This window comes from Coloeus monedula (assembly GCF_965178545.1).
Source record: "Coloeus monedula genome assembly, chromosome: 3".
NCBI classification, from domain to species: domain Eukaryota; kingdom Metazoa; phylum Chordata; class Aves; order Passeriformes; family Corvidae; genus Coloeus; species Coloeus monedula.
In genome coordinates this window covers 2,940,923-2,953,249 of record NC_138783.1, presented here as the reverse complement: position 1 = coordinate 2,953,249, position 12,327 = coordinate 2,940,923, and the positions used below count along the sequence as shown (strand labels likewise).

Below are 12,327 nucleotides of genomic sequence, written 5' to 3'. Positions count from 1 at the left end.
TACTTTTAAATCATGATTGTACTGTTGTGCACACAACTCCCTCAGATTTGGAGAGGCACCAAAGCTCAACATTTCATAAACCTTGGGAACACCAGCAATGTTCTAGCCCTCACTGAGACACTGCAAACCTTCACAATAAGTTCATGGACAGGTAGGTCCTGAATTTTAGCAATACTTTGATCAACAAGATGTTATGCTACAAGTGTATTTCAACTTCAAAAGAAAAGCAAATGCTTTCTTGTTCAGCAAAGCATACAGTTAAATCTACCCCAAATCAAGAAAGTACTTTCTGTAGTGTTCTCCTACTGCCCAGTTGGATTTAAACTTCTGAAGTGGTTTGTTGAACTGAATCCATAAAAATAAGTGAGTTATTTTAAAAGAAAGAATTAGTGTAAAGAAAAATCTGAAAAAGTGGCTCCTGACCTCAATTTTTCTATGCTTAGCCTCCCACTAAAATCCCTTGTGTTTTTCTTGAGGTTCTTTTGGACAAGAATATTTCCTTATTGCATTGCATGTTTTCAAAGCTATGTAAGCTCTGAAAGCCCCTCTCTTCTCAGAGACTCCTGGCAAAAGCTGTGAAAAACTGCTTGGTGTACTTCAGAACATTGAGACTGCTTGCCTGACTTGAAGGTCTCATTACTTACGTCACACTTCAAGGCAGTTAAATGAATCCCTTCTTCTCAAATCCCTGTCTTTTTTATAATTTCATTCACACTTGCCTTGCAAAGGACAAGGGCAGGAAGAGACCAAGCCATTCACTCAAGTAAGTCATTGACTCAGTAAGAGGCAGGAAATGCCTTTCTGGTTTTGGGGAGAAGTGTTCCTGAAGAAGTTGCCTCAGAGGCACTCTGAATGTAAAAGCCACCACGTGCTGAGAGTGATAGCAGTGTAAAGTGATGCCACAAACCCAGTTTGGAAGCTCCCGGCACTCTGTGGCCTGATTTTCATCTGTTCTTCCCCTCCTGGCTCCTCCTGTTGGCACCTCAAGCAATGGCTAAGAGGAAATGTTAACTGCAATGCCTGATGTACTTCAGGATACATGAATTGAGTTATGGTGCCCAGAAAAGGTGTTATGATCTCTTGAGCCCAAGGTTTAATGCAAAAAGTTTGCAGGAACCCTCTGCCACTTAGCTCTGTTGGTTTGAGCAGGGTACTGATAATGCCAAGGTCCAGGTTCAATCCCTGTGTGGACCATTCACTTAAGAGCTAGACTCCATGATCTGTGGGGGTCCCTTCCAACTCAGAATAACCTGTGTTTTTCACTGCAGTGGAACAGAAAGACTTTCTTTTAAAACACCTGACTCCTTTAGGACATAGTCCTTTTTTGGAGCCTCTCAAAAAACTCTTCCTCTGTTTTCAGGGGCCATGTTTGACAAACTTTGGATTACCTCTTATTCTAACGTGTATCTTGACTAAAAATAGGTCAGAACAACCAAGCTGTAAAACAGGGCATGATCCTTAGGAAGTTCTTTTCTAGATTCATATACTGCATACAGCCCAAATTTAGAAAGCTTCAACTTGCAAACAAGGGCTCCTGAAAGTCTTACAAGGAAACAAACACATTGCCCCTGGACTTAAATTTTGAGTATCCTCCTTCTCCATGCCCACACTAATTCCCTATTATGTGCAGTAAGCAGACTTTTGCTGCCTTGACTGAAGATGATGGAGAACAGTGCACTCTTGTGGGGCAAAATTAAAACCAAGCAAGGAACACAGATTCTACCTGTCCATAAAAAAACTTCAACTAAAAAAAGCTGAGTAGCTTCAGTAGGACAGTTCCTTTTTTTTTGGTGGGTGATTCAGGAGGTGCACTGAGTACAGTAGCTTGGGTTCTACACTTTTTCCAGCTGAAAATCTTTTGCTGTGCACTCAGAGTCTGCCTCTCACATCTCATGGTTTTAATTGAAACCGTGTATTTAGAGAGAAGCTAAACAAATCAACAGTAAAGGAACAAGTATTTTTCAATGGATTAAAAATCAATAGTACTCCTCATAAATGCTTTAATATAGGAGGAAAGGTAACACTTCATGATCTTCTGGCTCAATGAGACAATCTGCCACTTCACTTGAGGGAGGAAGCACACATCCTCTCAGGAGCTACATGTTGCATTGCAACACTCAGGGTAGTGGGACTTTCTGAAATCTGGCTCCTCTGTTACAAAATCTGATCATTTCACCAGCTTGTTTCCTGTAAATCCAACAATCTGTGGCACCTGTATGGCTCAGACAGTCAGTTATTGGACAGACAACCCTCTCCTCCTAAATCGATAATTCAAATCCAAAGCAGTGACCAAAATCAATCCCATGACCAAAGGTCACTGCAGTCTGATGGATGCATGGTGACTGGTATGAAATGAGTTTGTGGTTTCACTCAAGGCACAATAGTCAAGAGCCCTTTTATGGGGGAAAAAAAGAAAAAGAAAAAAACATCTTCACAGCTGATAACATTCTCTGTGCTGCGCTGACAGGTTTTAAAGAGAAACATAGAAGTGAGGCTGAATGACCCTTCCAACAGTGGTGCACTCAACTATGGGCTTGGTGTCCTTTGAAAAACTGTCTCGCTGTCTGCTTTCTTTGAGGAAAAAAAGAAATATAATGTTGTGTGCCCTTAACTCCGTACTGAAATCAGCTGTAAATATGACCTACAAATTTGAAGACTTTCTAGAACATTTTCTTTGCAGTCACAACTATGAACCCAAAGATATAAAACAGCATTTACAGGAAAAAGCCATCTTTAGTTCAACATATCTGGTGGTCATTACCTGCTCCAACTACTTTATCAATGGATATATTGGAAGCATCCAGTTCCTTGGCAAATTCATGCACAGCTTGGTTGGGATCCTCATATGTGTGTGGATCTACGTAAGTCCTCAGGCCTGGGAGTTTTACTGTGTAAAAACATATTCAGAGAGAAAATGTTACTTAGGCTTGAGTAATCCTTCTAAAGAAAACTTATGAGACAATAGAAAGCAAATCAACAGAAGGAAAAGGTATTCTTCAAATCAAACTGGTTTTTACAGGTCTTCAGAACCTTTGTACAGCGTGAAACCAGACACTGATGTACTGCAGAGAAGTCTTGACAACCCATTTCAAATATCTGCACATGTAGTATTTAACTGCTTTTCAAATATTAAAATACCACTCACCCCTCCTGGGCTGCTACGTTTAGATGCTGCCTTATATTGACCCTTCCAAAGTAACAACAAAGGGGCAAGGAACAAAATGTGTTGCTATAGTCAGCCTGAAAAGTTCTTAGGAATACACTAAGAAAGACAATTAACTCCAACTTTTTTTTCCCCAAGTCCATCAACAAGATGCATAATAAGAAACTTATACATGAAAAAATGCATCCCTGCCTCAATCCCTCTACCAGAACATACAAGGATGGTAGACAATTGTTCTTAATAAAAACTGGTTCTAGAGCTCTGTTCCCCTTACACCCATGTTACTATTTTGGCCCCCTCTACAGTTTCCTGGCTAGGGATTGCTGGAAGAGATCATTCCCAACCTTTGCCTCCAACAAAAATGCTGAAGGCAAAGCACAGCCTCATTCCCCCTCCCCAGCTCAAAGCCTTGCCTGTGTTTGCACCCAGTACTTTCTGTTCCTGCCTCTGTATTCATTTTACAACAGGAATATATTTTATTAACAAAAAGTGAAATACCCAGCTTGAAGTTTTCTGCTTCTGACACAAACCCTACATTCCCAGACATGTATTCCAGCTTTCCCTAACTGTACCAGTTGGTCTTGTAAAAAATATTAACTCCTTCTACAAACACTGCTTTAACCCACTCAGGAATATCCTTTCCAGCTTAGCATTATTATACTGCAGCAATTTTTTCACTGCGCTAAAACAGTTAAACCTTTTTTTGCTGGGGTTGCACAGATGGGAAAAAATACCTTTGGACCGTGAGAGCACATATCCAACAATGCAAACCGTACGTAAAAAAGGAAAAAAAAATCAATTTTATGGAGATTTATTTGCCTCAGAATTGACAAGAACAGGATAAAACTGAGTTCCCAAGCTAATTGCCTTGAAAACAATGCAAAGCAAGAGCCATGCTCTCAACACAAGGGCTGCGTGTGCACGGCGTTAAAGGCCGACTGTGTTTCCTTCAAGAGCCTGATGAGTACAGAATTACCTGCAAGTAAAACAAAAAGTAATTGGCTGTATATTGCCGATGGTTAAAAATCTTGTAAATGCTCCTTTCCGTCCATGCTGAATGCACATTACAGGCCCCCCCATATCCCCAATAAAAATAACAATTAAAAGCTTCTGCACTGTGGGGTTTTGGGCTTCGGATTTTTAATGCTGACCCCAGAGGTTCCTGAGATCAGGTGATGGTGGCTGCAAGGAGAATAATCCCTTCACACCAATAATTAAGGGCAGCCTGTGTAGGAACTGGGTTCTGTCATGAAATACAGATAATAAACACGTGCACATGTGTTAAGCTGCACTACTTTACAGCTCATTCTGTGCAAACATAATAATTTACATTTTCATTTTAACAGCACAAATTGCCCTAAAGGTAGCAAAAAAATAAAAAAGGCCCAGCCAGAGAAGGCAAAGGGAGAGGATCTGAGGAGGTGAAACATTTTTGTTCCTTTGAAGTAATATTATAGGATTTGTAATAAGGCTGGAGGGAATAGTTCATGGCTGGAGCCTTTTTAAAAGTAATTCAGAGTAAACTGACTGAAATAAACCAGCTGCTGTATTTAAGATGCTGAAAGTTTACAACAGCCATGGAAGTTACTTTATCCTATTTTAGTTCATAGGAGCAATTTTGTTATTTTTGGGAAAGACCACAATTTGGTAGATTAAAAGTTTCAACAGCCACACACGTATGTACTTACAAATTCTAAGAGATAAATATCTGCAAAATCTAAAATAACTAATTTTTAAGAACTTCTAACAGAAGTACCAGGCCCATGATTGGCTCTGTTCTTACTGCACAGTGAATCAGCATGGCACTACTCAGAAAACAGTACATAAATATCTAAAGTCAAATTAAAAGCAATTTAATCCACAGGAATTTAACAGCACCGACATGTTTAAGAATAGTGATTGCAACTTTCCATTGTGTGGGAGTAAGGAGAGCAAATTCTGACCTGTTATTTGTCTGTGACACTTATTTTACTGGCTGCTTTTATTTTATAACCTCATTAAATTTGGATGATGAAGCATTAATTCTATGGGCCACATGTAACCGTAGAGATTTTTTTTTTTTGAGAATAGTTGGTTTGCAGTTGTTGGGCTGCACGAAGCAAACCCACTGCTACAGCTTGTGTATCCCCTGACAGTGCTGGGGAAGGAGGCAGAAATTGTGGATATTCATGCTCTTGGCTCTCTGGAGATAAGGAGGGGCTGGGAACTTAAAATAATAATAATTTGAACAGTCAGAGAACAGTTATTCCATTGTCATGAGGATTGGGAAACAGTTCTAATTTCCAGCTACTGCTGGAAAATCCCTCATTAAAATGTTAATTCTTTTATATTTGGGGAGGAGGCACCTGATTATGGTACCAGCAGCTCTTTCCTTGCAAATAGCAGAGTGCCAATGTTGTGTGCAAAAAACCCCCACATATATTAACATTACAACGTGCTAAGCAGCAGAAATATCTGGTTCAACATGGTTTACACGGTGCAGCACGACACTCATCTGGAGCTGAAACAGTTGCAAAGATGAACTACTGCTTCTTATTTAACAAATCCTCACTAATATCAAGAATTATGTGGGTGAAAAGAATTATTCTGGTCTTGGTGTCTAAGAGAGGCATTATCTTTGCCTGTAAGGATATAAAAATCCAAAGTACAATGATTAAAAAAAAAACCAAACAAGTAATCCCCCCATTCAGGAATTAGGCTATCACCTTCTTTTCCCCTCAGCTTCTCCAGCTCCAAAACTAATTTATTCCTGTTTTAAAGGGTGTATGGGTGTGATCCAATCTTCAGGATCCACAGCTCTGCTGTGGAAAAGTGTAACATAGTTATGCACATTGCAGAGAGGATCCAGGATCAGATTATTACCATTATTTGTAGGTGAACTTTGTCAAGCAAACAATTTTCACAGTTCCTTTAGTGTTCAGCAAGACAGGTTTAATTGATTTATATTTTGCTTTGGGGAAAAAAAAAAGTATATATTTCTTAGACTTTATATGATGAGGAAGTTGCAGTTACACTCTGGATTTCAGTGATGCACAGCAGAACCAATATCACAATTCCAACCACATGCATTGTTCGAACATAGACAGCGATGTTTTGCTCATTACTAACCTGAACACAGATGAAAGAAGTTGAAACAAAGAATAATTGTTCGGGGAAAATCTCCTTACCCACAAGAGAAGGGATAATTCTCTTCCTAATTTCACCTTGGTTTAAGTGAGGTATGGCTCTCTTTTTTTTTTTATTTTAATTGAAAAATATCAGTTACCTAGGGGATGAATTCAACACTTCTGGAAGCATTAAAATAAGGCATCAGTAACTTACAATGGCCGTTCCCAAAATGCAGCCTTTTCTCATCAGTGCCATGTTTAGACTTCTTGTATCCACAGAATCTACAAGCAACAGAGAAAAAAAAATATAGAGAATTTTATGTGTTAACTGCAGGTGGAAACAGAATAAAATGTTCTCCCTGCACAATTAAATGCCTGTTTGAAAGTTTAATGATATTTACATTCTCTGTGCCCTATAGAGGCATGTGATGTTCTCAGGGAATTTGAGGAAATTGGCTAATGAGAGGATTTGTTGATTTTTGACCCCTACAGTTTAATTTTACAATTGCCTGAGAATGTGTTTATAGCATTTTTTAACAACTGCTGCATGATTTGGGCTGCTAACGTTAGCGGGCTCATTACTGACTGTGAGGCAGTGTTTGGAGCTCCCGGGCAGCAGACAAAGGATTGAAAACCAGCCACACCACAACACCCGACGTGCCACAGTCATCAGGGCCCCTCTGGGACGTGGAAACAGGAGAAAACGTGCAAATCAGACACCAGACTCACCTCCCAATCAAGATGTACACCACCACTGTGAGGAGAATGATGGCCACTGCTGCTGAAATGGCAATCATCACCACCTGGCTGTTCTCACTGGAGATGGAGAACGCTGCAAAGTCAACACAAAAATATATAAATAACCTTACACACACACATCACACTGATGATATCACAACTGACATGCATAAAGGGGACAGACATCATTATATAGCATTTGGTGTCCTGGCAGTATTTAATCCAGTACAGAACTTCTCATCAAGCAAATAAATACAAGGGAAGAAAACGTAAGACTCCAGCCATCTTTGCCAATTTACCAAAGTTGTTTCTGCTACTCTTAATTTTTACTCTTGCTAATTGTAGCAACCTGCTGGCAAACTGATACTTATATACAAACATATACTTAAGTAGCACACATGTCGTGTATGCCATACATACTTTGTGTCATGCTCAGTAAGGAACTTTTCCTTGGCAAGAAATCCCATAATCATCACCTTCACTTTCCTTCTGTATGATGGAAAGTGCTTTTAGGAGCTGAGTTTCCCAGTTAAGCCTGACAATATCCACATGAAGGTTGTGGAAAGCCAGGGCACGCAGACACAGATGTCTACAGGGAAAATAAGGGCTGTTTTCTGCCTCATGTTGGGTATCCCCCTGTGGTCCCTAAGCATGGAGCTTTAGACTGTTCTATAATGACAGGATGACTTTAGACCTTTGGTGTGAGGAGCAGTTTCCAGCAGAGACCTCCTGAGCTTCCCTGAGCACAGCAGGACTGAACTCAGCACTGTGCTTTAAGTCAGCTGTCCAAACCAAGCTGAGAGCTACCACTCCTGGCTCACACAGGTTAGAGAGCTTCTGTTTAGGGTCACATCATTCCCATCTCCACCTATTACACACCTGCAACTGCACTCAGTTGTGATAACTTGGCACAGGAACAAACTTATGCCATTTGTTGGTCATCTGTGTAATTTGTACACTCATTATTGAGATGTGCACCACCGTCTCCTTCCACATTTCTACTTTTTCCCCTTCTTTTGGTAACATTACTTTGCAGAGAAAACTCATTTACCTCTAAATTGCTAATTTTTTTATTTCTGCAACTGATTTTTTTCTCCTTGTTATAATTGTCCTACCTTAAGCTCTAGTTTCAACTAGTATGCCAAGTCACCATAACAGCAATTTGTAACTCTGTTTTTTAAACAGGAAGCTTGTTTGCCTTTCACAATAAGAGCTGGGGTGGAGAAGGAAGAAGTGGGGATGAAATACATAAAATATCTCAAATATACATGGAAGCCAAGTGAAAAATTTGGCTTGACACTACTCTTTGTTTTCCTATCAAACATCCTCCCTCAGCAAGAGCCATGGCCTAGCAAGGCATCGATTCTGGCCTGAGGTAGAAGCAGGGCAAGGAATGGAACAAAACACCATCTGTGATAGTTACGGGATACTCTTTTACAGCCTGTTTCAAGTTTAATGATAAAATATAAAGTTGTACAGCAATGCTACCAAGAAAGACACATCATAAATAGTTATGAGACACGTTTCCTCAGCTAGAGAAGGAGTGAAAGCAACCATTCAGATCAGTCAGAAACTGGGCAGGACGTCAGTATAAACCCTTTGAACAAATACATACAGTCTGGGCTGGTTTCAAACTCAAACTTGCGGCTGCTTGTCCCATATCCAGCTGCAGTTCGGGCTCGGATTTGGAAGACATAGGTGGTATCAGGCTTGAGGCCACTGATGGTAACGTTGGTGCCCTTGGCTCTCAGAATAGTATAGCTTGTCTCTTGTTCCTGCTTTTGAAAAAAGAAGTGATCAGATTAAAACCACACCCTAAAAAACAGAAACGATAGGTACTAAATTACTACAAACATCCTGGAGAGGACTGGCATAGTTTTAAATATTTATAGCCTGACAAATGCTTGTACAAACATTCATTTTCAATCATCTTTTAACAAGATATCTTAAATCATCAGATTTTCTATGGTATTGTGCTGTAAATCGAATACTAGACACGCTGAGTATATGACATTTTATTAAATGGCTTTGCAACATTTTGTCCGTGGTCTGTAATACAACAAGAAAATTATTAAAAGATTATTTAAAAAACGTAAATCAGATTTGCCTACTGCACTGAACTGGAAGTGCACAACAGGCCAACTTAGACATTTTAGGGCCCTGAAGAGCTGTTGCAGGATGCAGTTTTTACGGCCTCACATTTTACAAGACAGTGGTTACCTTTATAACAGTCAAGAGAAACCCCACTTGGGCTCCTCAGTTCAGAAAAGAGGCAGATTTAGCTGGTTTTCTACTATGCTATAAAAACTATGAGATAGTTGTGTCCATCCTCATTTGGACAAAACCTGAACTCAGTCCTGGACTACGTTCATAACCCCACTCTGCTTAATAGTCACCTAAGTCTGACATAATGTTTTTTATATAAAATAAGAGGAGGACTGGTTTGTAATTTGGTAAGTTTGGATACACTTCACACCATGTGAAAAGCTAACTCTGAAAAAAGTATGTCTCAGTCCTCCTGTAAGCACATAATCTTAACATTTAAGCACGCATTTGGAGCCTGAGGTAGTGCTTATTTTACTAAAGCCATCTTGTACCAAAAGAGCATTTTTGGCTTCCTAAACATGGCAGCTGGAACTGTCACAGGGAAAAAAACTCTTGGCCAGCAGCCACACATGTGGGAAATTGTGAGAATCTCAATTGTTTAGGTTCCCCAACATGAACTTTTTTTATTCTGGAGGTGGTGGGGGTTTCATGTGATGTCCTTTTACTTTGAACACTCTGCAAAACACTGCACCCATTGAATTTTGCTGGGTTGAAAGCAGAAACCGAGCAAATGCACGTCGGATGCAGAGAATCTCACCTAATTCTCATCATGTTTTATGGCATTGCATTAGCTGGTGAGGGGCTGACATTTCAGCTCTGACAACACTGGAGTGCCAATGCACGAGCATAGGGGGTGGAAAATACTCAACACACTCACTGCCAAGGCCATTTCACCTCCACGTGTAAAGTTCAAGTGACTGGAGTTGTTTTAGCGTGTTTACTCTGCTGTGCTGTCTGCAGGAATAGAGTCAGGATATTCTAGGTTAGTAGGTGAACATCAGAAACTGTTCACTTTGGTGTGCTAAAGAAGCCTAAGTGCCCTGTTCTTGGCAGTCTTTGATATAGAGCAACAGAAACATTTACACCACAGTTAGGGGAATTGCCAGAATCTCCAATATTCAACATTATGCTCATGAGAAAGCACAGTGAAAGGAAAAAAGAAAGAAAAAAAAAAAAAAAAAGAAACCAGAAAAAGCAGCCAAGCCCGTGCCTTAAAGTTACCATCCAGAATCCAAACCTCAGATAGGGTGAGCTGGACCCAGTCTTCAAAGAATGACCATAAAAATGTTTACCATGGCCCATTTTCTTTGCCCAGTAAAAATAAAAGGAAATCAGTGTTGGACCTCCTCAGAGTTTCCCCGTACTTCTCTAAAACATTCTCTGTTCTAAATTCAGGGGAGCAAATTTACAGGAAGACACTCTAAAGAGCTAACAGGCTTGTGTAAAATTATTTATTTTAGAACCAACAAAGGCCTAGCACTATAATTTGCAGGCTTTCCTTATCTTGTCATTCAGTTGGATGTAGGGAACTATTTTAATTTCAAAGACATAATAATCTTGTCTTTAAAACACAACATCTTTTGTGTATACTATGACTGGACATTCATTTTGATCTCACTTTAGGCTGCTTTTATGAAATGCAAACATTTCCTTCTGGTGCAGATACATACGTGCAAGGGAAAATATAGTCATGGCCCTGTCTGTTAATAATCCACATTGGAACTTGGAAAATAAACCTCTAAAACAATGGTATGGAGGATGTAATGGTATCTCAGTTTATGGGAAGCTTTTTACACACATATTTTGTAAGTCATTTTTTATGTTACTAGTAATCAAATCAGTGCAACACCACATAAAAGCCCAAGTTTATCTTTCTTGGGGATAAGGCAAAACTTCAGAGATATAGCACCATAAGCAGGAATACACAAAAAGGAGAGCCAGTCTTTGCCAAGCAGAACTTTAACCAAACACTCTGCCTGAGGATAAATTTGAACTTGGAGGCACAAAGCAATTTCTTCCTGAATATTTCTGCATAGTTTACCAGACACAATCTTTGCTGGGAAGCAAATCCCACTACTGTTGGTGTCTCGTTTGCAAGTGACATTTTCTAATTTTATACTTTGTTTTAGAAAAAACATATTTTGGAGACATTTTAAATTGATAGTGGCAGTACCAGTAAGGGAGAATGGTCTGTCCTTTTCCAGATAAGCCCAGAGAGTACTTATATCATATAAGGAAAAATATTTTTTCCATTGGCTTCATGTGCACTTGAGAGGCCAAAACCTGGCTACACATTTCTGGGAGTCCACAGCCCTGATAATGCTTCCCTTATTGCCAGAAGTGAACTCTTCATGGATATGACATTTCCTCCAAGTCTCGTGGAATATTCATGGCCTACCTACACTCAAAGCCAGAATAATAAGAGTTTAAAAGCAACAGGGTGCATTTGAATGCACTTTTTCAGCCTCAGAGAGAGTACAAAGTGCAGAGTTATGTGTTGGCTGTAACCACTGATCACACAATTCCTATGACACCAAAGCAAATCTATTTTAGCAATGTGAGACTGCAGCTGAATTTCACTCACTGTTTGCAGAAGACTCCATCTAAATAAAGTGCACATAATTTAATTGTAAGCCACATATTTAATTGAAACAATTAATAGTTTATGAGTGGTATTTAAGAGATGGCTTTTTTCTGTACCTTCACATGAAATGATGCACTCCTTCAAGAGAACATTATTATGTGAACAAGGACAAGAAGGAAACAAAGAATAGGACTTGTGCAAGAAAGCAACATGGCTTATTTATGCACTTTGATGGCTGAGGCACTTAAAATTCAGCACAGCATTATATGGATGAACTAAACTGAGGTGTCATTTAGTACCATTAACTCAACATAAACTGTTATGCCTTACCATAAAAGAAATGCCTAAAAATGCCATATGGTCTCCATCTAAAAGAGGATTTTGTTTCTTTTAAATGTTTTGAATAAGTATTGATTGGGGCTTCATAATCAAGCTCTAAACTTTTTTACAAAAAATACAATTCTATTCCAACTGCTGCTCCTGAAAAACTGAACTCAGTCCATAATGCTATGAAGTGTTCAAAGCCAGGCTGGATGGGGCTTTGGACAACCTGGGATAGTGGAAATTATCCCTGCCTATAGCAGGGGGTTGGAACTAGATGATCTTAACGTCCTTTCCAGTCCAAGCCA

The 12,327-nt window shown here is 39.5% G+C and overlaps 1 protein-coding gene across 1 annotated transcript in view; it reads right to left on the bottom strand.

Moving 5' to 3' along the window:
- The window catches only part of EPHA3 (EPH receptor A3), a 177,767-nt gene that overhangs the window by 30,811 nt on the left and 134,629 nt on the right, over positions 1 to 12,327 (bottom strand). The window contains exons 7-10 of the mRNA XM_082278329.1: positions 8,624 to 8,786; positions 7,000 to 7,102; positions 6,485 to 6,552; positions 2,762 to 2,887 (exon numbers count right to left, since the gene is read on the bottom strand). Coding sequence (XP_082134455.1) covers positions 2,762 to 2,887; positions 6,485 to 6,552; positions 7,000 to 7,102; positions 8,624 to 8,786 — 460 coding nt within the window. The remainder of the gene's footprint in view (positions 1 to 2,761; positions 2,888 to 6,484; positions 6,553 to 6,999; positions 7,103 to 8,623; positions 8,787 to 12,327) is intronic.